This window comes from Vigna unguiculata, chromosome 5 (assembly GCF_037176805.1).
Source record: "Vigna unguiculata cultivar grain cowpea cultivar isolate G323 ecotype 2 chromosome 5, ASM3717680v1, whole genome shotgun sequence".
Classification (NCBI taxonomy): Eukaryota; Viridiplantae; Streptophyta; class Magnoliopsida; order Fabales; family Fabaceae; genus Vigna; species Vigna unguiculata.
In genome coordinates this window covers 3,443,476-3,465,282 of record NC_140796.1, presented here as the reverse complement: position 1 = coordinate 3,465,282, position 21,807 = coordinate 3,443,476, and the positions used below count along the sequence as shown (strand labels likewise).

Genomic DNA, 21,807 nt, shown 5'->3' with positions numbered 1-21,807 from the left:
GCTAATAAATAAAAGTTGGCACTATTTAGTTAATAATGTCATATTTACATAATTCATGTATAGATCTAAAAGTATAGATGCTAATTTATTAATTTATAGATGTTAACTTTTAAAGGTCAACTTTGTAGTATTGTTTTAAGTTGATGTTAATTCATCATTATTTTTTAAATTACCTATTGCGAGTCCTACTTATTTTTAGGAATGACAATTCGGGGCAGGTCAGGCGGGTTGGCCCGTAGGTCCGCACAAAAAACTAGGGATGAGTTGAGATATTGAATCTGCTGACCCGCGATGATTCGTCCCTCATAGGCTCGTAGTCCACGTGGGCTAAAGGTTGGACGGGGCGGGCTGACTCGCTCGTTCGCTTACAAAATTATATGTTCTCATTTTTTTAGCTCTTACATCATTCATCATGTTGCTATTGTACTTTAGCTATGATCTTCGTTGTTATATTTCTTGTCTTTGATTAGCTAAACTAATTGAAATTATTTTGATAGAAAATGAATATCAATTATTATGAAAAAATAAAAAAAAAATATTTTGCTCAACAAAAAAAAAAATATTTCACTCATCACAAATGTGGGCCAATCCGCAGAGCAGACTAAAAAAATGAATCCGAAATTAAACTGTGAAACGGACTAATCCAATCCATACTTTACGGACCAAAATGCGAAACGGGCTAAAACGGACTGGAGTGGCCCGTTTTGCCATCCCTACTTATCTTCCTAAATGTAAGCTCATGTATAAGTTGCGGTAATGCTACTCCTGAATCTTCTGATTGGGCTTTCTCGCTACCAATTGGATTGCTGGGTAGGCTCACAACAACTTTTTACATCACAGCCTCTTCCTAAGCTATATCTTCATGCACCTCCATAGCTCAAATTAAATGACTAAAATATCCTTATATATATGAAAAAATATAACCTATCACATGGCAAAGAAAATAACTATTACATATGTTAGATCAAACATACTTTTATATTATCTCCTCATTTTCAATATAATATAGGTATAATGATTACATAAACACACACTAAGGATTCAATAAATTCTAAATTCTCATTCATTCAATAAAAGAGAAAAGAGAAAGTTAATCCATTTATTTTTGTTGATAACATTCAAGAGTTAGGGTTAATAAGTTTTATAATAGTGTAACAATTATTTAATTAATGTTATTTAAAAGTTATATTATTTCTAATTAATTACAAAAAAAAATACATTTGTTTTTGTATTATAAGTTGTATGGTTATCTCTTTTATATTTGCTAAAACTTCATTCTATTATGAATATTATCTCTATTTCAACTTTATTTTAGTGTTTGCATCCTCTTGGCATCTTTCAATTGAATATGAAATTCATATTCATCTATCAGTATGATTTATTGTGTAATTTTTTTTTATCAAATATTTGTTGTTTATTGGAAACATGCACAAATACACCAATTATTATACTATCTCTTGACTTTAAATCTAAATATTATTGTACTTTCTTTTTTTCTTAAAAAATGATAATTAAATCCATTTATTTTCCCGTGAAAGCTTAAACATTTTCAAACTTGTGCTCATATTAATCTCTATTTCTTATTGTTCAAATCCCAGGAAAAGTTTTCAACTAACTTGTAAGTTCAATAGTTATTGATGAAAAGTAAACAATTCTCTGTCAAAAAAACTAACTTCTATACTCTGTAGTTATGTATAATCTCATCCTACTTCGATACAAAGCTATATATATCATGTCTGTTACTTGAACTATGCTCATGCTTCGATCATTTCCCTCACAGAAGTTCTGTCAATCTTAATGGAAGAAATATCAGTGAATTCTGATAATAGAGCTCTAAATTCATCTCCATTAAGGGTTTCCTTTTCAAGTAGCACATCCACTAACTTGTCAATTGCATCACGGTTATTCCTTATGTGATTCTTTGCAATTTCATATGCTGTCTCTATTATCTCCCTCACTGAGTTATCAATGTCTTCAGCTAGTTTCTCTGACATTGAGTTCCTAGCCAGCATCCTAAGCACCACATCACTACTCTGCACTGCAGGGTCAATCAATGTCCATGGCCCTATCTCTGACATGCCAAACACTGTTACCATCTGTTGCAGAAATTATAACAACTTTTCAGCACACTGTGATTTCTAAATCTCCCATTTCCATATATATTTTGCGGACAATACTAACCTGTCTTGCTATTTGTGTAATTTGTTGCAAGTCCCCAGCAGCTCCAGTGGTTATCTCAGTTTCACCAAATATAACTTCCTCTGCTGCTCTGCCTCCTAAGCCTCCAACTATTCTAGCAAAAAGTTTCTTCTTAGAAACTAGAGAAGAATCTTCATCTGGTATGAACCATGTTAAACCCCGGGCTTGACCTCTCGGAACTAGAGTCACTTTTTGTACTGGATCATGTCCTGGGGTCAGTGTCCTACACAGAGTAAAAAACGTTGTTAAGTCACATTCCAAATGCAAGAGGGTCGATCAATATGAAGTACTTCAAATATCACTCTCAAAAACTGTGTTCTATGGACCTGCTGTTTCTGTTTTGATTCCTTTATTTTATAATGGAAAACTTGGAAATACAAAGAAAAAACAAAGGTCAATTCCTCAAAACGTATTCACCTTCAATTTTTCTACCAACTACGCAGAAACATCATGTTTTTGTTCTAAATTTTTCTATTAACGTACGTATTTGATGTACTTACGCACAAACAGCATGTCCAATTTCATGGTAAGCCACCAGAATTTTGCTCCTGCTATCTGTCATCTTGGTTCCTTCCATGCCTGCCACAATGCGATCTATGGAGTCATCAATTTCTTTGAGTGTGATCTTATGTTTGCCTCTTCGACCAGCAAGAATAGCAGCTTCATTCATGAGGTTTGCCAGGTCTGCACCACTGAATCCTGGAGTTCTCATGGCAATGACACTAAGAGAAACATCCTTGTCAAGCTTCTTGTTTTTACTATGAACTTTCAATATGTCTTCCCTCCCTCTTATATCTGGTAATTCAACAGTGACCTATTGGAACAATGATAAAACTAATAATGTATTTCTTTCTTGTCTCCTCCTCAACTTCAGTTAGTGATAAGATGAATAATACACAGAAGGTAAATTCATTGTCATGAGATTTTATAATTATACCTGCCTATCAAACCTGCCAGGTCTAAGCAATGCTGAATCAAGAATTTCAGGTCTGTTAGTGGCAGCAATGACTATGACGCCAGTGTTTCCAGTAAAACCATCCATTTCAGTGAGCAACTGATTCAGTGTTTGTTCTCTTTCATCATTTCCTCCACCTATACCTGTTCCTCTCTTCCTTCCTACAGCATCTATCTCATCAATGAACACCAAACATGGTGAATTTTGCTTGGCCTTATTGAACAAATCCCTGACCCTTGAGGCCCCTACACCCACAAACATCTCAATGAACTCTGATCCAGATAGGGAGAAGAAAGGAACCCCAGCCTCTCCTGCAATTGCCTTGGCCAGCAATGTCTTTCCAGTCCCAGGAGGCCCTACCAGAAGAACCCCTTTGGGAATTTTGGCTCCAACGGCAGAAAACTTCTCTGGGGTCTTCAAGAACTCAACAATCTCTTGGAAATCCTGCTTGGCTTCATCAACTCCTGCTACATCCTCAAATGTCACTCCCGTATTTGGTTCCATCTCAAACTTTGCCTTACTCCTGAAGTTAATATCATCAAAGGAAATAACGTTAAGTTATGCAAGAGCATATTCTACTTTTAAAATCATCATACATGCCATGAAATATTAACATTCTCATTGCTTACTTTGATTGAGAGTATTATTCAGAGAAAACTAAATAAGTTAGCCTTGAGCTGAATGGTGAACACTAATTTTTCTCAGTTCATCTACTTGCTGCATTTTCTCCTTCTTATCTTATGTTATTTTGAGAACTATGAAACCATTATTTCAAAAACTCTTCTTGAACTACATACAGTCATACCTTCCTAGTCCAAAGGGCAAGTTGGGGCCACCAGCAGGATTATTAATTGATGTCCTCAAGAGTAGAGAACCAAGCAGAATCAAAGGAAATGCCAAATTTCCAAACAAATCAAGTAGCGCAGGCCACCAACCAACTTCCAAGGGATAAGCAGCAAAATCAACATTTTTATCCTTCATTTTCCTGATCAAGTCCTGAGGCAAACCAGGTAACTGAATTTTGACTCTTTGCATTTTTTCCAATGATGGATTGTATATCTCTGCAATAGCAACTGTTCCATTCTCAAAGAGGTCAACCTTCTTCACAGCACCTTCATCCAAGTATTGCAGGAACCTTGAGTAAGAGATTCTGTTTGATGTAGAAGCAGCTGGGCTCTCAGGCTCAGCTCTTGTGGGTTGAGCAACAGAAAGCCCAGCCAATGCTGGGCCCAGCCCAATAACAGCAGAGGATAAAAGCTTCCTCTTGCTGATGACTTTGTTATCTAACAGAGATTGTTGGCATGATTTCTGGCTGTGGCTGGTTTTTGTGAGGTGGTGGAAGTCCTTGGAAGGGTCTTGAGGCTTGTAGAACAAAGTGGGGGAGACTGATAAACATAGTGCTGGGGACATTTTATTGCTCACCAATCTGTTGATTGTGTATTTACTATTTAGTGATGAAGTGTTAATGCAAGTGTGTGATGGTAATGTACCTTTCTTGAGTGGCTTGATTGGTATAGAAGAAGAATTGATTGCGAGGGAAGGAGTAGAGTTTGCTTAAAAAGGAGTGGGAAATGGAACCTTCGGGTGCCTTAATTTGAACTTTTTTGTTTGATTAAGGTTTTTGTTTACTTGTTCAAGTTTTTTGTTCAGGAAGGATCTACTATGTTCATGTATCTTTGGTTACTTCTTTGACCTTTCTTTGGCTGTTTAGAAGTGGTAAGATCGATGGATATGATTGTCCCTGGAAAAAAGCGAAGGGAGAAGATGGTTGTAGAACATATCAACAAAATTTCGTAAGTGATCATAAGTCACAACACAACCACACACTTGGAAGAAACGGAATTGGTAGCGTTGATTGATTGGACTTGTTATACATCAAAATTATTTCATGTGAATCCCAGGTTCAAATGTTGCCACCTAAATAAATTCATATACTTGATGCAAAAACTTTGATATGATTTGAGATAAAAAAATAAAAAATCTTCTATTTATGAGAATTTCTTGATGGATATATGTACTTTCATAAAAAAAATTCCTGGTTATAATTATTGACGTTTACAAACTAAAACATATTCGTTCTAATTTTTAAAAACGCTCTTCATTGCTGGGTATGCCCTTTTACAAAAAGATACCAAACTTTTATATTTTATGAAACTCACGTAAAGTTTTTCAACAATAAAAAGTTAGCTTAAATACCTTTTTGTCCTCATTTTCGTAGTGTTTGTTGCGGATAGTTCTCATTTTGACAGAATGTTTAAAATGGTCCTCATTTTTACTGAATGTTTAAAATGGTCCTCATTTCCGCAATTCGTGTTTTATTTCGTTCCTTTCTGTAACGCCGTTTAAATCATTAAAGAAGCATTGTACAGGTGGCACAGTCTGTATTAGGGTGTGTTACGTGTATTTTACAAGTGTGGTAATTAGATATTTGGGGATAAATAAGTGAGTTAGGGTTTTTGTAAGGAAAGTTTGGACAGTTGGTGAGTTTTGGCAATCTTGTTCCTCCATTCCCAATTGGTGTTGCTGCAATCTTCTTCTTCCTGCAATCCCATTATATAGGTATGTTACGGTCTCAATCTTCTTACTTTACCTCTTGTTGTAATCGTTGAAAAAGGACAACACACAAATCAGCAAATGAGGTCTTAATTATTTTTTGGAATTTCTAATGTAGAATTCATTATTGATGTACTGCATTTTGACTTTTTTTAAACTTAGTTCAATTTCACTTTTGTCAAACATTGATGTAGTGCATTTTGATGAGGATGAATTAATGTTATGAATTTAACTTCTTCCAGACTTAGATCAATTTAATTTTTCCCAAGCTTAGATCAATATCACTTACTTCAATGCTCAGATTAAGATGTCATTTTGAACATGTTGGGATTAATATCAACATAATTAAACTAATTCACTTCTTCATTTAACAATAGTACAAAACAGATTGGACTTTAAAAGATTTACACACAATAACAATACGAATAATACAATAACACAAGTGAACCATATTACTAATTGCAGCCTCTTCTCAGCAACCTTCAATGACTTCTCCAAGTCATTAATCTGCCTCATTTGTGTCATGATGATGACATCCTTTTCATCAACACCGCCATTTGAAAAAGTTGCAGCCCACATTATTGGAACCACCCACTTTGTAAATCAATAAACCAAAAATTAAAACCAATTTATTATTAACACAAAAATAAAAACAAATTGTACCCAAAATTTTCTATCAATATTCTTTGGAGTTCTTTCCATCCTCAAAGTTGTCATCTCTCCACAGCTACAAATCGGGGTTAATCCATTTCTTTTTGAACCACCAACAGTGCACGAAGTAATACAACACGGTTGCCTCCAACAATTACAATCAGAGGTAAAGAAAGAAGATTGGGACCGTAACATACCTATATAATGGGATTGCATGAAGAAGAAGATTGCAGCAACACCAATTGGGAATGGAGGAACAAGATTGCCAAAATTCACCAACTGCTCAAACATTCCTTACCAAAACCCTAGCTCACTTATTTATCCCCAAATATCTAATTACCACACCTGTAACACACCCTAATACAAGCCGTGTCACCTGTATAATGTTTCGTTAATGATTTAAACGTCGTTACAGAAAATGACCAAATAAAATACGAATTGCGAAAATGTGGACCATTTTAAACATTCTGTAAAAATGAGGACTATTTTAAACATTCTGTCAAAATGAGGACCATCCGCAAAAAAATACTATGAAAATAAAGACTAAAAAAGTATTTAAACCTAAAAAGTTTATCGCTAAGATTTTGTTTTTATTTTTATTTAGAAGATACATATTCCAAAAAAAAACAACGTGATTAGTCTAAATTTCTTTTAGATTGATCCGTTTCTGCTTTAAATTATTGAAACATAGTTTATTCGACCCTTTAAAACTTTTGTTATTTAATATTCAACTCTTTGATAATATTATGTTTTTTTCTTTAATTTTGATTTTTTTAAAATTAATAAATATTTAAAAAATTACATATAGAGATATCAACTATATATCTTACTTTAAAGAAAGAGACATATAAAGCCCAATGTCCTTGGCAAGTTGGCATAACAAGAGGAAGAAACATAAAAAGCAAAGAGTACTTTAAGGAGAAATAAGAGAAGCAAAACAGAGTCACCGATGAGGGATAAGAAGTTAAAGACCCTAACAACTTTCCTGATTTGAAGCTAGTATTAACTGTTAGTAGGTAAGTGAGATTGGCATGGAGCTGATGAATACATGTCATTTAATTGTGCTTTGTGTATCCAGTGATGAACTTACTAACAAAAGATAACATAACAAGTAACTTTTGTTGAAATGGGTTATGAGACTTTAAAAAGATAAGGACAAATTTTGGAAAGGAACATTAGCACAGGAAAGTGTTTTATGGCAGCAGACCATGTGGGACAGGGAAGAAAGTGCAAGAAAGGGATAACCAACGTTTGGGGTTGGAAGTGATATTTACCAAATTCTAAGAACTTCTTACAATTTTCTTCTTTCTCTTTTCCTTAGGAATCTCTCCTCAAGGATCTATCATTTTTCTCTGCATCATTGCTTAACATACTAAGTCACATGTCGATACAAATTTATAAAAAGAACAAGCGTTAATTACTATTTTTATTTTATTTACTCAAATCGGACCCATGTCTACCGTAAAAGTTGGCTTTTTATGCTGTTCAAACTTCTTTGTTCTTATTTAGAGCCAGATTGTAAACTGCAAAAGCTTCACGTAATTGTATGGATAATAATAGGCCAGTTTTTATAGGTGGGTTTACAGATAAAAATATCTTCCAAATGTAAGAAAGAGACGTAATCTGATGCAGTGTTTTTCTTCTTCTTTTTTTTACTTTTAGTGAATGTTTCCGAATTCGTTCTGAAAATCCGTCTAATAAATGCTAAATATATATACAAGCTTTCTATCGAGAAAGAACAACGTTTGTTACTTGTTACGTAGGAAAATCACAATTCAAAAGATTATTTATGTGGCCCATACTATTGACAGCAAAGTTAGTTACTCCAAGAAAGTGAAGAATTCCGGTACGGAATTTTTAATGTATAATTAGAGCTGTTCTTCCATCACCAACTTCAAATCAATCCTTAGAGATTTTTCCAACTTCTGCTAAACTTTTTTCCATATCAATATCTGTATCCAGTTTTGCTCAAATGTCAGAAAAACATTCCAACAATTCAGCTTCCAATGTGCCTTTACTAGCCGATCATAAAACCATAACCTCTCATCCTTCTGCACAAGACACTACTGTATCCTTCTTTCGCACTTGTCTTAACGGACTCAATGCAATAACAGGTTTCGTTATTTACAATATGTTTATTCTAAAGAAATAGTAAACATTTTATTTTTTCAGTTACCTCAATGTTCGGTTTGCAGGTGTTGGTATACTCTCAGTTCCATACGCTCTTGCATCTGGAGGGTGGTTAAGCTTGGTTCTTTTGTTCGGTATTGCCACTGCAGCATTTTACACCGGCACGTTAATAAAAAGATGCATGGATATGAATACGAATATCAAAACCTATCCTGATATAGGTGAACTTGCATTTGGAAAGACAGGGAGACTAATAGTGTCGGTATCCATGTACACGGAACTATATCTTGTTTCAATAGGATTCTTGATTCTAGGAGGTGATAACTTGAGTAACTTGTTTCCCAACGCCAAGGTTTCGATAGCTGCCTTAACAATTGCAGGGAAACAATTCTTTGTGATATTGGTTTCCCTTATCATTCTGCCCACAGTTTGGTTGGATAACTTGAGTCTACTCTCTTATGTATCTGCAAGTGGAGTTTTTGCTTCTCTTCTCATCATCCTTTCAATAACATGGACTGCAACATTTGATGGAGTTGGTTTTCATCATAAAGGAACTCTTGTGCATTGGAATGCTCTCCCCACAGCTGTTAGCTTGTATGCCTTCTGTTATTGCGCACATCCTGTCTTTCCCACATTGTACAATTCCATGACAAACAAACATCACTTCACTAACGTAAGTACTTGTGTTTGATTTGAACAATAGTGGTTGGTTAATTTAATCCTATGTAATAATGAAGTTTATCTTTTATAACACTAGGTGTTACTTGGATGCTTTCTCTTAACCACTGCGGGTTATGCATACATGGCTATAATTGGTTATCTAATGTTTGGCGATGAGGTTGAATCACAAGTAACACTAAACCTGCCTCTGAACAAAGTTAGCTCAAAATTAGCAATATACACAACGTTGGTGAATCCCATATCCAAGTTTGCTTTGATGGCAACACCTATTACGAGTGCTTTAAAAGACTTGCTTCCAAGGAGGTACAAGAATAGGTTGACGAGCATCTTAGTTAGCACAGTGTTGGTAATGAGCACCACCATTGTTGCCCTTGCTGTTCCTTTTTTTGGGTCTCTCATGTCCCTGGTTGGAGCCTTTCTAAGTGTCACAGCTTCTATTCTGCTTCCATGCTTGTGCTACTTGAAGATTTCAGGCACTTACAGGAACTTTGGGTGTGAGATTGTAGCCGTAGTGATATTAATAATGGTAGCTTTAGCAATGGCGATATCTGGGACCTACACCTCTCTCAAGGAAATAGTACACCAATTGTAGTGGCTAACGTGAAAGTACTGTGAGGACTTTTACCAATCAAATACAAAACTGTGCATGAAGAACCATTCAGTTCATTAAATTGAAACACTAACTCCCATTAATAGAAAGACTTACGGTGTATGTAACGATAAAAGACTTTCACATGGTTATACACTCTTTTGAAACATTTTTCTTCACTTTCCATTATAAAAAATGATGTCAAATGAATGGAAGTGTTTAAATGTACCATTGTCCAATTATCGAGACATATTAGTGATAATGGCATGAAATGAATTTACCATTTGAGTATGATAGAGTTTTTAACTGCAAAAACAATGAAAAGTCCTCAAATAATGATCCCAGTGTATGTAAATAACAACGTGAGAGATTCTTTTTTGAAGTCCAAAAGCCATCTCCTCTTTAATACCATTGTTCATTTATCTAAATGAGATTTGTATTTCAGTGAATTCCAGAATTGGGTAATGATTATATTCAAAACGATTCTCTCTCGTTTTAATATAATTTATTATTTTCAAATGATATTTATTACAGAAAAAGATAAATAGCTCTATTTTTTTATTTGTTACAAGAGTTTAGATTTGATTTAAATGTATTGATAAACTTTTCTTTGTATTTTCTTTTTTCTGCATTGGGTTGGGATGAGTGCTAAAGAAAGGGACTAACAGAAGAAAATGACAAGAGCATCAAGGGTAATGTAAAAAAAGATACTGCATGAGATTATTTTAGATTACATGTTAATTTAATAATGTTTTGACTTGAGAGATATTTTGAATCTATGTAAAAGAGTAAATGATTGAGACCCAAATAAAGTTTAGTTTCTTTTTATCGAGAGAAAATTGTTTTTTGAGAATTTAAATAACATATTTATTATATATTTTCTATTATACTTTAAGTATATTGTGTTTGGTGGCAAGAGATTTCAATAAAATTGAAATTATATAATTATTTTAGTAAAGTAAAAAATTACTATATTTTTTTCTACAAAATATTAAAAAGACAAAAAAAAAAACTAAAAAAGAATAATTTTCTTACGATTCTTGCGTACATACACAAGTACTTAATACCGCATATGGGCGCATATTTATTGATATCACATGCTTATCTATTTTAGTCGCCAATAATTCCCATATGTTTATTCCACTTTTAATATTATTTCCCAACTATTCCCAATTTTAATAAGTGTGTGCAAACATAAGATTTTAGGTTTTCATGAGTATAAGAAAAATTGATAGTTTTTTTCGTAAAATAGGAATTTTCAAAGCGATAAACACACATGACAATTCGGAACTAAATTGAAAGATAAATTTAGAAATTTTAAAATTTATGGGGTGGCACTTGAAACTATGGACGTGCGGGAAGAAGCACGCTCTGTAAAAGTGGTTGCAATCCAATTTGTACTGAGAAAGCCCAATCAGAAGATGTAGAGGACCATTTCCTCATGAGATTACATCTAGGAAGATAAGTAAGCTACAAAGTACGATGACATTATCATGGCTTTTATTCACATTATTTCTTATTCTATGATGTGGTTTAACGTAGATTATTGATTAATATATTATTATTTTTTAAAAAAATTAATGACTCATACTAAATTATATTACGAAGTAAAAAAAATAAAATCAAAATATAACTTTCCGGCCGCAAAATAAAAAATTTATGTAACTAATTTGATTTTTTTTTAATGGAACTCCCTTGAGCTGAACAAGACTTGAAATGCAGAAAAATAAAGATAAAAAATGTGACGTTCTGTTTTTACAATATGCAGAAAAATGTATTTATACCAAGCTACCTAGAGTTTCAGTAAACCATTTTCAAGTGCAAGTTCAATCCATGGAGCAGATAATAAACAGGCGTCAAATCTGGGCAAGGATCATACCCCGCGAAGAACCTATGCATGGAGCCACCTAAGTCAACACAACTCTCCCCAGCCATCTTCTTCATTCCTCCATCTCTCATCACCCTCCTCACATTTGCTGCTTTCTCCCACATACCCACTTCAGCGTACATGTTAGCAACAATAACCAAATTCCCTCCCCTCCTTGGCTCCATCCTAAGTAACCTCTTCCTCACTCTTTCTCCAATCCCTGCATGGTCATGCACATCATGTACAGTGCATGCACTTAGCAATGTCCTCCACACAACCGGATCAGGCTCAATAGGCATCCTCTGTATAAACTCATAAGCTTCTTCGAGAAGGCCAGCGCGGCCAAATACATCGACCATGACTCCATAATGCATCATCAGGGGCTTGATCCCATGCACACATTCCATGTCATGAAAATATTGGTAACCCTCATCTACCATCCCAGCATGGCTACAAGCACAAAGAACCCCGAGATAGGTCACATAATTTGGACATATATCATGATTGTTATTGCTACTCATCATTGCAAACAGCGCAAGGGCTTCCTTAGCAAACCCGTGCTGAGCCAACCCCAATATCATTGCACTCCATGTCCACACATTCTTCTTTTCCATTCTCTCAAAAACAAACCTTGCATAGCCCAAAGCCCCAGACTTCCCGTACATGTCAACAAGAGCAGTACCCAATTGAACACTTAGAACCATCCCTCTCAAAACCAATTGAGAATGAGCCCATCTTCCCAAACTCAAGTACCCCAACTCAGCACAAACAGATAGTAACAACACCATGGAAGTCTCATCAGGCTCAAACCCACAACCCCACATCCTGAAAAAATACTCAATCCCCTCACCCAACCAAAGGCTCTCAACACACGCAGTGATAACCGAATTCCAAGAAACAACTGTTCTGTCAGGCATTTCATCAAACACCTTTCTTGCATCCACAATCCTCTTACAACACCCGTAAAAGTTAATCAAATTGTTACCAACGTACACGTCAGAGTCCAAACCACACTTAAAAGCGTCCGCATGAACCTGCTTCCCTTCACCAAGTGCAGAAGCCGCAGCACAAGACTTAATGAGGAAAGGGAAGGTGAGTTTGTTAGGCATGGCGCCACGTTCTCGCATTTTCCGAAATACCCAGAAAGCTTCAAGGGGGGAATCGCTCGCGGCATAGCCTCGGATGAGAATGTTCCACGAAATGGGTGATGAAGTGGCACCGTGGTGCACGAGTGCGCGCGCGTGGCGGAGGTTCTTGGAGGGAGAGAGGGAGCAAAAGTAGACGAGTTCCGAGAGAGTGTGTGTGTCTTGGTAGAGACCAGAGAGGTGGATTTGTGCCTGGATTTGACGCATTTGTTCCATGGAACCACACAAGTTTAGGAGAAAGAGGCATTGGTGCTTCTTCGAGAGGAACTGTGTGTTCAATTTCGGAAGACGAACCATGCATGCATTCGTCTTTCAATCTTCCTTCTCCATTGCCACAGTTTTAGACAAGACATCCTACGTCAATCTACTAAGAACTTATTTAAATATGTAATTTTAAAAAATTAATTTAGTTAGTTTACATAATCCTAATAAATTTTATATTTTACATACTCATAAGCAAGTTTTTTCATTAATTTTAATGATAAATTGTCTTCTCTAATTTTAATCGCTCAGCTTATTGTTACTTTTATAAAATATTTTCAATAATAGTTTCAAGAAGTTGTTCCTATAAGCTATTAGGAAAAAATTCCATCAAGCACTAAACATAGTGAAGTTGTCTGGTGAGGCAAATATTTCTACTTCCAACCATTCCTATTTCTAATTTCAATGATGAAATTTATCACATCTAGATTATGAACATAATTTTTTTTTAAATCTCAAAATTTAGGAAACATTCAGTTATTATTATTTGGAAATAAAATCTTCGAGCAGAAACTAAAAGAGACAAAATTATCGTTTACTAAAATTCAGTTGTTGGTCATATTCCAATCATAAATTTGGAAACTCTTAGAAGGTGAATTTGAGGACAGCAAGTATAATATAATTAAAGAGGACTCGAGTTGATAAATATCAAAGTAATTGTGGCATCACGTAGTATTGACACAGTAAAAATTTATTTTTAAAAATTATAAAGTTCTTACTAATATTTATTTAAGAAAGTTATGACGAAGACGATGTCTAACTCCTTTTTTAAGTTATCATGTACGATTTTAGTATAAAAATAAAATAAAAAAATTAAAATCATGATTATTACGTGAGGTGTGACTTTGGTTAAAAAAAAATTAAAAATCATCTTCTTATACAATAACCTTCAACATGTATCATTTTAGTGAATGAAAAAAAAATCAAAATCAAAATTATCTTTACTACACGGCTTTTGTGCAATAGAATTAAAGTATTGTTTTATAAACTAATTTCATCAAACAAAGTCATGAAAAGTATGAATTATCCTTTGTTGTATTTTATTTTTCTTCTAAATTTGTAATTTTGATAAACTTTTTACGAACTTATTTACACTAACGTTTTTCGAGAATTTTGATTCAATGTGGTCTAATATACTTAGATTGAACCAAATTAATTGGGTGTGGATTCTTTTGTTAATTAGGCTAACAATATGTCAATCTGAATTGAGTGTATTGATGTTTGTGATTCCACTATAAACATAAATTTGATGCATAACTCGTTTATATTGTGGATTAATGTCATAATTATATTAAGTCACTGAATTTTCTTTTAATGTGTATTTCAATTAAAAATTCATGATTTTCTCTCTAATAATCATATTTTTGTGTCTGTATTTGGAGACATAATGGTGCATAGAGAACAAAAAGATAAATGTGAAAAAGAAATAGATGAAGATGAAGAAAAATAAATAAGTTTGTAGAAATGTAAATTGCACTAAAGTAAATCATCAATAATAAAATAAAAGCTGATAAAGGAAATCTACGAAAATGATAATTCAAATTATTATATTAATAATTTGTTCGTGACATTTTTAGAGTGTTAGAAGAATACTCACGATTTATCAACCCATTTTGCATTCGAATTATCTATTTTATATTTTCTCTACTAGTTACATTAAAATAAAATAAAGGATAAATTTCATCAATTGTGATAATTATCCTAAAATGGCCTATCTTGTCTCAGTTGTGCCAATTCTTCCCATACTATTTAGCAATTACGTAACTCATCTTTCGATCCAGCTTTAATTCTAACTCATTGTTTTCTCAATGTCTCCATCATGCTTTTTTAATATTGTCTTCGATAATGCAATTATTAACGAACTCTCTCCGATCTCTTTTTGATCATCTTTCTCGAATTCTTATGTTATTCCCTCTAATTTCCTTATTTCGACCCTTTCCTTGGATCCTTCGATGTCTCAATTCTATATATCCTAAAAAATTACAATATTTTTCTCTAGTAAAACTCCATGGTTAATTTTGTCCTGATATAAAATCAAATATTAAATTTTCAATTGAAAATATTTTTCATTTTAAATTAATAATTAAGATGAATTTTTTGCGTATAAGTAAAATTTAATAAAACTCAATCAAAGTACGGCCCAATGACTCATTGTATAAATTAATTTTACTCAATCTTATAACAGACTTGTATTTATTAAAATAACGATAACTTAGAGATGATGTAGAAAGAATAAAAAAAATGTGAATAGGATTCATCGTGTAAAGAATAGATATCCCCATAAAGAAATATAAAATAAAATGTCAATTTTTAAGCTGTAAATTCTTGTCACAGTATCATTGAAACATTTTGAATATGAACCTAACATACAACCTACTATTTTTTGTAGTTAAATAACGAAGATCCAATAATCATGCGAAAGAAATGGCGACAGTTGCAGCATATCTAAATGGCTTAAAACGAAGCTAAGTGTAGCTACAGTTTCAACAAACCTACACTGAATTCCTTGATATAAGTTTTTCAAACGTATTATATTAACATGGAGAAAACGTTTGTTATCTGAATTGGGACCATCAACAAGAATCCATGACGCCACCATAGTCGACCCTCACAAGGTAAGTGACAAGAGCACTAATTACTACAAAATTGACAATTGCATCTTTCTTATTTCTTCATCAACAAATTTCAAGGATTTATGGCTTTGATAGAAATTTCAAGATTAGAGATAAAATTAATTTAGTATATTTAAATGATGTAAACCTCGTCTTATAAATTATTTGTGAAATTGACTTAGGTTTAAATTTTACTTTATAATATCAGATATATTATTAGAACCTATCCTAACGAAATCTATTAGATCTACTGTTCTATTTATTATCGAACTACTTCTTAATATTTAATCTTACATTTGAATTATTCGTTAATTAATAATCTCACATTATATATATATATATATATATATATATATATATATATATATATAAAAGATTAAATTAAATTTAAAATTTAAATCTTAAGAAGGTTCTCGCCGCAAGTGGACAATGCATGCTTTATTTGAACTACATCAACTGCATCCATAATAATAACATCACCATCGCCAACACCTTGTTTTGAACAACTCCTCCAACACTGTTCATGATGTCTTGACGCTTCAACTTTGTCATCCTAAAAAGCAAAAAACTTAATTAGTGGTTACCGTTGAAACCACAAATAGTGGTCACGGATTTGTATCTATGATTCCAAAATTAACTGCTTATAAAACTATGGTATTAAATCTCATCTGAGATATAATTTCTAAAAATATAACTTTTGTTAATGTCATGTCCCAGTACAGGGTTGTGACTGGCACCAAAGTTTTGGTGACATAATCCATTTTAATTAAGCTTTGTCCAAACTAACGGGGAAGAGTGTTATAAAAGAACTTATAAATAATGCTATGCGACCAATTAGAATGGAGACATATCCAGCCATCGTCAAATGCAGACAACTATAGTAATGTTTTGACACATAAACTAACGTTTGCATACCATTCATCATGGAAATAAAACAAAATATGTGTGTTTAATTTTGACTTATTATAATCTGTTTATCAAACGAAACTTGATAATTAACCGTCCAATGGAATGCAGTGGATCAAATGCAACAAGTATATGAATAAGATTATTTAATGGTAAAGTTAAAAAATAAGATAGAAGAGGTTATTGATTTAACTCCATTAACGCTTAAAAGTTATAAAGTTAGCTCGGTAAATTTAAAAGAAAATGAAAAATATTATAAATTATAGGTTCAATTCATCTCTTTAACAAAAATGCAATATTAATCGTATTAATCATTATACAGTATGTTTGTATGAGAATATAATAGTTATCTTGGGTCACAATTGCACATTCTATATTATGTCAGAAGCTCTTTCTTAAAGATGCAATGGAATTTGTAGAGGGAAATGTAGCAAAGGAACGGTTGCAGGGATAACAACAAAGATAAAAATATTTTAATTCTGACCAATGTTTTGGTGTTTCATTATTGCAGTATAGTGCATATATTTGAATTTTCGGTTTGCTTTGAGGATTTTAAGTAATTTTTCATTGTCATTTTTTGGGTTTGACAGATATGTGTTTAGCTGGTGCTTTGATGCCAAACTAGTGCATCAATATATACAGGACAACTTTTTGTATAAGAGTTAGAGCATCCCTTAAGTGCTCTTTTTAATTTTAATTCATTCTTTGCTGATAAAAAAAATCATTATACAGTATGATCACTGTGATTATCTGGAAAATAAAACTCCTATTTTTTTCTCATATACAAGGCAATTAATATCCTCTATCTTAACTGCTTATTTATATCCATGTTTTTAATTAAGTTTTAGTATTTGGTGTTCTCGTTATATGGTCGTGCCTCATCTTTTTTTGTAGAATATTTAATATTTTAGTCATTCCTACATTTCATTGATAATATTTATATGTTCAATTATATTAAAAGTTATAATTCCCAAGGATGTTTGATTATAAAAAGATTTTTATTTTATTTTATCATTGTTTTCATTTAATTCAAATTTTTCAACACAATATTTGTTAATGATTAAAAGTAGTATTCTTTTCTTAAAAAAAAATAGACAAACTTGTATAGCTTATATACAAAGATCACGTCAATAATTTGTTCACAAAGTAATGTTATATCCCAATGTGACTGTCACCAAACAAAGGTTTACTAACCTAACCGACGGTGATTTGATGAGTGGACTAATAAAAGCAAGACAAAAGAAACAAAACTTTTGACCAATTAATGGGAAATAAAGCTTGCACTTTGAATATGAAATACTAGTGGATGAAGATATACTCGTGCTCCAAACACGACAACATATCTAGATCCTTCAAAAGGTAATCACGTAACGTGATACGATAATTTTGTAAATATGAAAATGTTATTCTAATGGTTTAAATTTGAATTCATGTAATAAGGTTTCGTTAAATAAAGAATGTATTTTTTTTTTATTTACTTGCATGTCTTTTTTTTTTGTGTTTCAAATTTGCCCTTCTTCCTCATTTCGTTTATAATTTGTTCTTGTTCATATTCATTTCTTTTATTATTTTTAATTGTTCGACTATAAAATGTTTTGGTTGTTGTTGGTGTGGTGGTGTGTAAATAGAAATTTTCTTTCTTGTTTTATTTTGGAGGAAGAAGAGATGCGGTTCTCAAATAGGTGTTCATTAAGAAATTATAAAAAAATAATATGGATTTTTGGGATATTCTACTACGTGTCGACATTTACAGTGGTAGAACTGTAAGATATGATGATGAATCTCATAAAACACAACTACTATAATCTTCAAATATTTCAGGACAACCACTATTTTCTATGTCCCTTAAATTTAGGTTAGGTACAAAATTAACATAAAAATTTCAAAATTATTATTAAAAGTAATCCCTATAATAATGAATCTAAAATTAACATTTATGTGAATAAAAAAGAATGTTTTTTTTTCAGTAAATAAATTAGATAAATTCTTTCAACATTTTCTTATGCTCACTTTGTATCTATTATTTTTATTATTATTATTAAATATGGAGAGGAGGAAAATTGAAATGATTAAGAATATTTATGTTTGTTAATATCTTTGAGAAGTTTTGGGCTTCCAACGATTTTTTCTTCTTTGTTTTAGAGAAATAAAATAAAGCATTGACTTGGAGCTTGAAGTGATGAGTCATAATAAGTTATATATTATATTGCAAATACAAATTGATTATGTCATTAAAATATTATGCTTTTGAAGTATTACTTATTTATAATTAGTTACAATGGACTGTGAATCTTATAAAATTTAGTTATATATATATATATATATATATATATATATATATATCAAATGCTCTTTGCTCTTTATTTTTGTCAAGAAGTACTAAGTTGGTCTTCTAGTTCTTTTTTCTATCAGTTTGGTTCTAGTTTTTTTTAATTATTTAATTTGGTTCCTGTCATTAATTTTTACAAACGATGTTAAAGTCAATATTACATGTCAATTTGTGATTTTCATGAATATTATTTTTAATTTAAATTTTGTTTACACATGTCATTACAAGGTTTTGCCACATGGACAAAGTCTCAATTGGTATATATTATATGTTGATATTCTTACTAAAATTGATATTTTTTTAAAAATATTTATAGAAATATTTTTAAACAAATTTTAAAATCTATATGAAATATTTAGGACAAGGTGAATGATAGAGTTAATACTTGAATCTTGAGAATTATACTATCCAACTTATTAATTTTAATTTGTCTATGTACTTTTTTGTTGCATGATGTGTTCTGGTTTCACGTTAGATTTAATATTCACATCCAAACTCTAACTAACATGATCTCAAATTGAAACTAAAAACAAATATATATACCAAATTGAGATTTTGTCCATGTGACACAACGGTAGAGTGACATGTGTAAAAAAATTTTAAAAAAAAAAATCACAAATTGATATGAGACACTTGTGAAAAACTATCGACAATGACTAAATTACTAAATTGAATCACTTTTAATAAATATTTGGACAAGATATTGTCGTCATGGTATCTTATAACAAAATATTATGGACGACATTCAAGGAGGATAACAATGCAAAATAATTGCCACATTACAAAATTAACAACAACATTTAATTGTTGAAACTCAATTAAAAATTTTAAAAATTTTAAGACTCAATAGACCATCATCCTAAATTTAATAAGAACCCAGAACATAATTAAGCTTGAAGATATATATTTATGTATTTATTATTATTAGAACATGTTGATGAGTATCTCTTTAAGTTCGTATGCACATTATAAAAAAATGAAGTTATAGTTCATATTTTAAATAATTATTAATTTTCTAAAATTAATCAGTCCAAATTTTAAGATGTCTCTAATTTTTGTAAATTACATTTGCATTGCACAATCTAATAAGTTGGATTGCATCCATAAAATATATTGAGTGTTTAGTATTCATATACAAAAAACAATTACTTAATTCATTAAACAATACACCATCAAGTAGAAAAATTAAATTTTGGATTCAATTGAACATTGTGTGATAACCTATAGAAACAAATTGGATTTTGAATTGGATTAAATGATAATAACCAACAGAAATAAAAAAGTTTAGCTTTTAGACTAAAATGGGTTTTGTCACGTGAATCGTAAGTAGCCTTTAAAGACTTTTACCAAAATGCTTAGTTTTACTAATTATTAATTAACAAAACCTTTTCATATCTTTTTATTTTTTTACTTTATTTTAGTCTTTAACTACTTTTAGAAAATGTCAGCATAATTTAGAATTATGAGTAAAATATTTTTAAAATCCTTTAAGCTATTTTTATTTAATATTTATGAATATCCATAATATGCCCATAAGTATTAAAAGATATATTAGACCATTTTGTATCTAATAAAACTTGTTATATTGTTCTATTTCTTGTGTGCATCACGTCTCATTGTCATACAACTGTTATATATTAAAATCTGATTCCATTACCTGCAGCGTATTTATACATTGATTAATTTTATTTTCTTTCTTGTTCTTATCATTATTAAAATTTTTCGTATTATGTGAGATTTTTTTTATAAATTTATTAAAATAATTAAAAAAAAGTTTACCATTTTTTCTAAAAATTTTAATTACTAGGTTTTTTCGTAAGTAATAATTTTTTATAAAATTATAAAATTTATAAATATTTTTTACAAAATTTGTTATGAAAAGTGTTTTATACAAAATATTTTATACAAAAATTGATAGCAATTTTTTGTAAATTTCTTTTTAACAAAATTTATAAATATTTCTTACAGAAAAAATTTTAAAACAAAATTAACAAAATTTTAGTGATATATATATATATATATATATATATATATATATATATATATTATTGTTTGACTTATTATAATTTATTTAATTAGCAAACGTACCTTAATAATTACGCTATGGACTGTGGAGAACACCAAACACGATCAGATTCAATGCAACAAATAACATAGTAAATAGTGTATATATTGAATGGGAATCATACAGATTGTGCAAGAAAGTAAAACCGACATTTACTTGAAAATATAGGACCAACCCATAAACCTACTTTGCTGCTTAGTTAAATCAAGGTTAGCAATGGACTTACAGACTTAATTTGTATTAGTAAAACAATTTATATTAGGTGGTTCAGATAGTTCAGGAATTAACACGGATCTAACATCAACCATTACATTTATATTTATAATAAAAAGTAGTTTTAATTTCTTGACTATGTTTATATAATGTAACAGGTAGAGAAGTATACATTTAAGAAGTAAACATTAAAATAATTATTTTTGTCTTAATATAGTAAATACTTTTTTCTTATGATTTTTTTTCCATATCCATAGACCAGGGACAAAAACAAAAAATTAACACAAGTTTACATTTTTTTTTAAAGAGTAATACTACTATTTTGACACCCTATAAATGCTTACATCCATTTCATATCCATTATATTTGTTTCTTCTTTTTTTTTCTTTGCAAATGCAAAATTAGATAAAATTTTAGTAGTCAATACTGTAGACACATTTAAATCTTAATTAATATACCAATTATATTTTTATTAATATTAAAGACTATTTTAGAAAATAATAATGTTTAGTTTATAAGATAGTCGCTGATTTAGTCAATATAATATAGTAACTACTTTTTTTTTCTAAATTTGATGGTTATTTAATGATTTTTCTATAGTGTTTATAATGTATTTTTTTTATTCTGATTGGTGTATATACTCATAACTTT

General features: G+C 31.1%; 3 protein-coding genes across 3 annotated transcripts; 1 reads left to right on the top strand and 2 right to left on the bottom strand.

Moving 5' to 3' along the window:
- Positions 1-1,566: 1,566 nt before the first annotated feature.
- Positions 1,567-4,809, bottom strand: FTSH6 (FTSH protease 6). Its single transcript, XM_028073926.2, has 5 exons — positions 3,960-4,809; positions 3,137-3,677; positions 2,700-3,013; positions 2,182-2,422; positions 1,567-2,096 (listed from the first exon to the last, which is right to left on the bottom strand). Exons 1-5 carry the CDS (start codon positions 4,562-4,564, stop codon positions 1,755-1,757), a joined length of 2,043 nt encoding a protein of 680 aa, XP_027929727.1. The 5' UTR covers positions 4,565-4,809; the 3' UTR covers positions 1,567-1,754.
- Positions 4,810-8,185: 3,376 nt separating this feature from the next.
- LOC114184842 (amino acid transporter AVT1I-like) lies at positions 8,186-10,121 on the top strand. Its single transcript, XM_085673534.1, has 3 exons — positions 8,186-8,472; positions 8,554-9,161; positions 9,246-10,121. Exons 1-3 carry the CDS (start codon positions 8,331-8,333, stop codon positions 9,759-9,761), a joined length of 1,266 nt encoding a protein of 421 aa, XP_085529660.1. The 5' UTR covers positions 8,186-8,330; the 3' UTR covers positions 9,762-10,121.
- A 1,348-nt stretch (positions 10,122-11,469) lies between these two features.
- LOC114185692 (Pentatricopeptide repeat (PPR) superfamily protein) lies at positions 11,470-13,134 on the bottom strand. The gene has a single exon (XM_028073564.2). The coding sequence runs from the start codon at positions 13,065-13,067 to the stop codon at positions 11,559-11,561; it is 1,509 nt and encodes a 502-aa protein (XP_027929365.1). The 5' UTR covers positions 13,068-13,134; the 3' UTR covers positions 11,470-11,558.
- Between the last annotated feature and the right edge of the window lie 8,673 nt (positions 13,135-21,807).

Excerpts from the sequence above, each read along its gene's own strand:
- FTSH6 (XM_028073926.2), bottom strand. The coding sequence starts at position 4,564 with ATGTCCCCAGCACTATGTTTATCAGTCTCCCCCACTTTGTTCTACAAG. Across the intron at positions 3,678-3,959 it reads TTGCCCTTTGGACTAGGAAG|GAGTAAGGCAAAGTTTGAGA; the intron begins GTATGACTGTAT and ends TATTAACTTCAG. Across the intron at positions 2,097-2,181 it reads TTACACAAATAGCAAGACAG|ATGGTAACAGTGTTTGGCAT; the intron begins GTTAGTATTGTC and ends TTTCTGCAACAG.
- LOC114184842 (XM_085673534.1), top strand. The coding sequence starts at position 8,331 with ATGTCAGAAAAACATTCCAACAATTCAGCTTCCAATGTGCCTTTACTA. Across the intron at positions 8,473-8,553 it reads CGGACTCAATGCAATAACAG|GTGTTGGTATACTCTCAGTT; the intron begins GTTTCGTTATTT and ends TTCGGTTTGCAG. Across the intron at positions 9,162-9,245 it reads ACAAACATCACTTCACTAAC|GTGTTACTTGGATGCTTTCT; the intron begins GTAAGTACTTGT and ends TTATAACACTAG.
- LOC114185692 (XM_028073564.2), bottom strand. The coding sequence starts at position 13,067 with ATGGTTCGTCTTCCGAAATTGAACACACAGTTCCTCTCGAAGAAGCAC.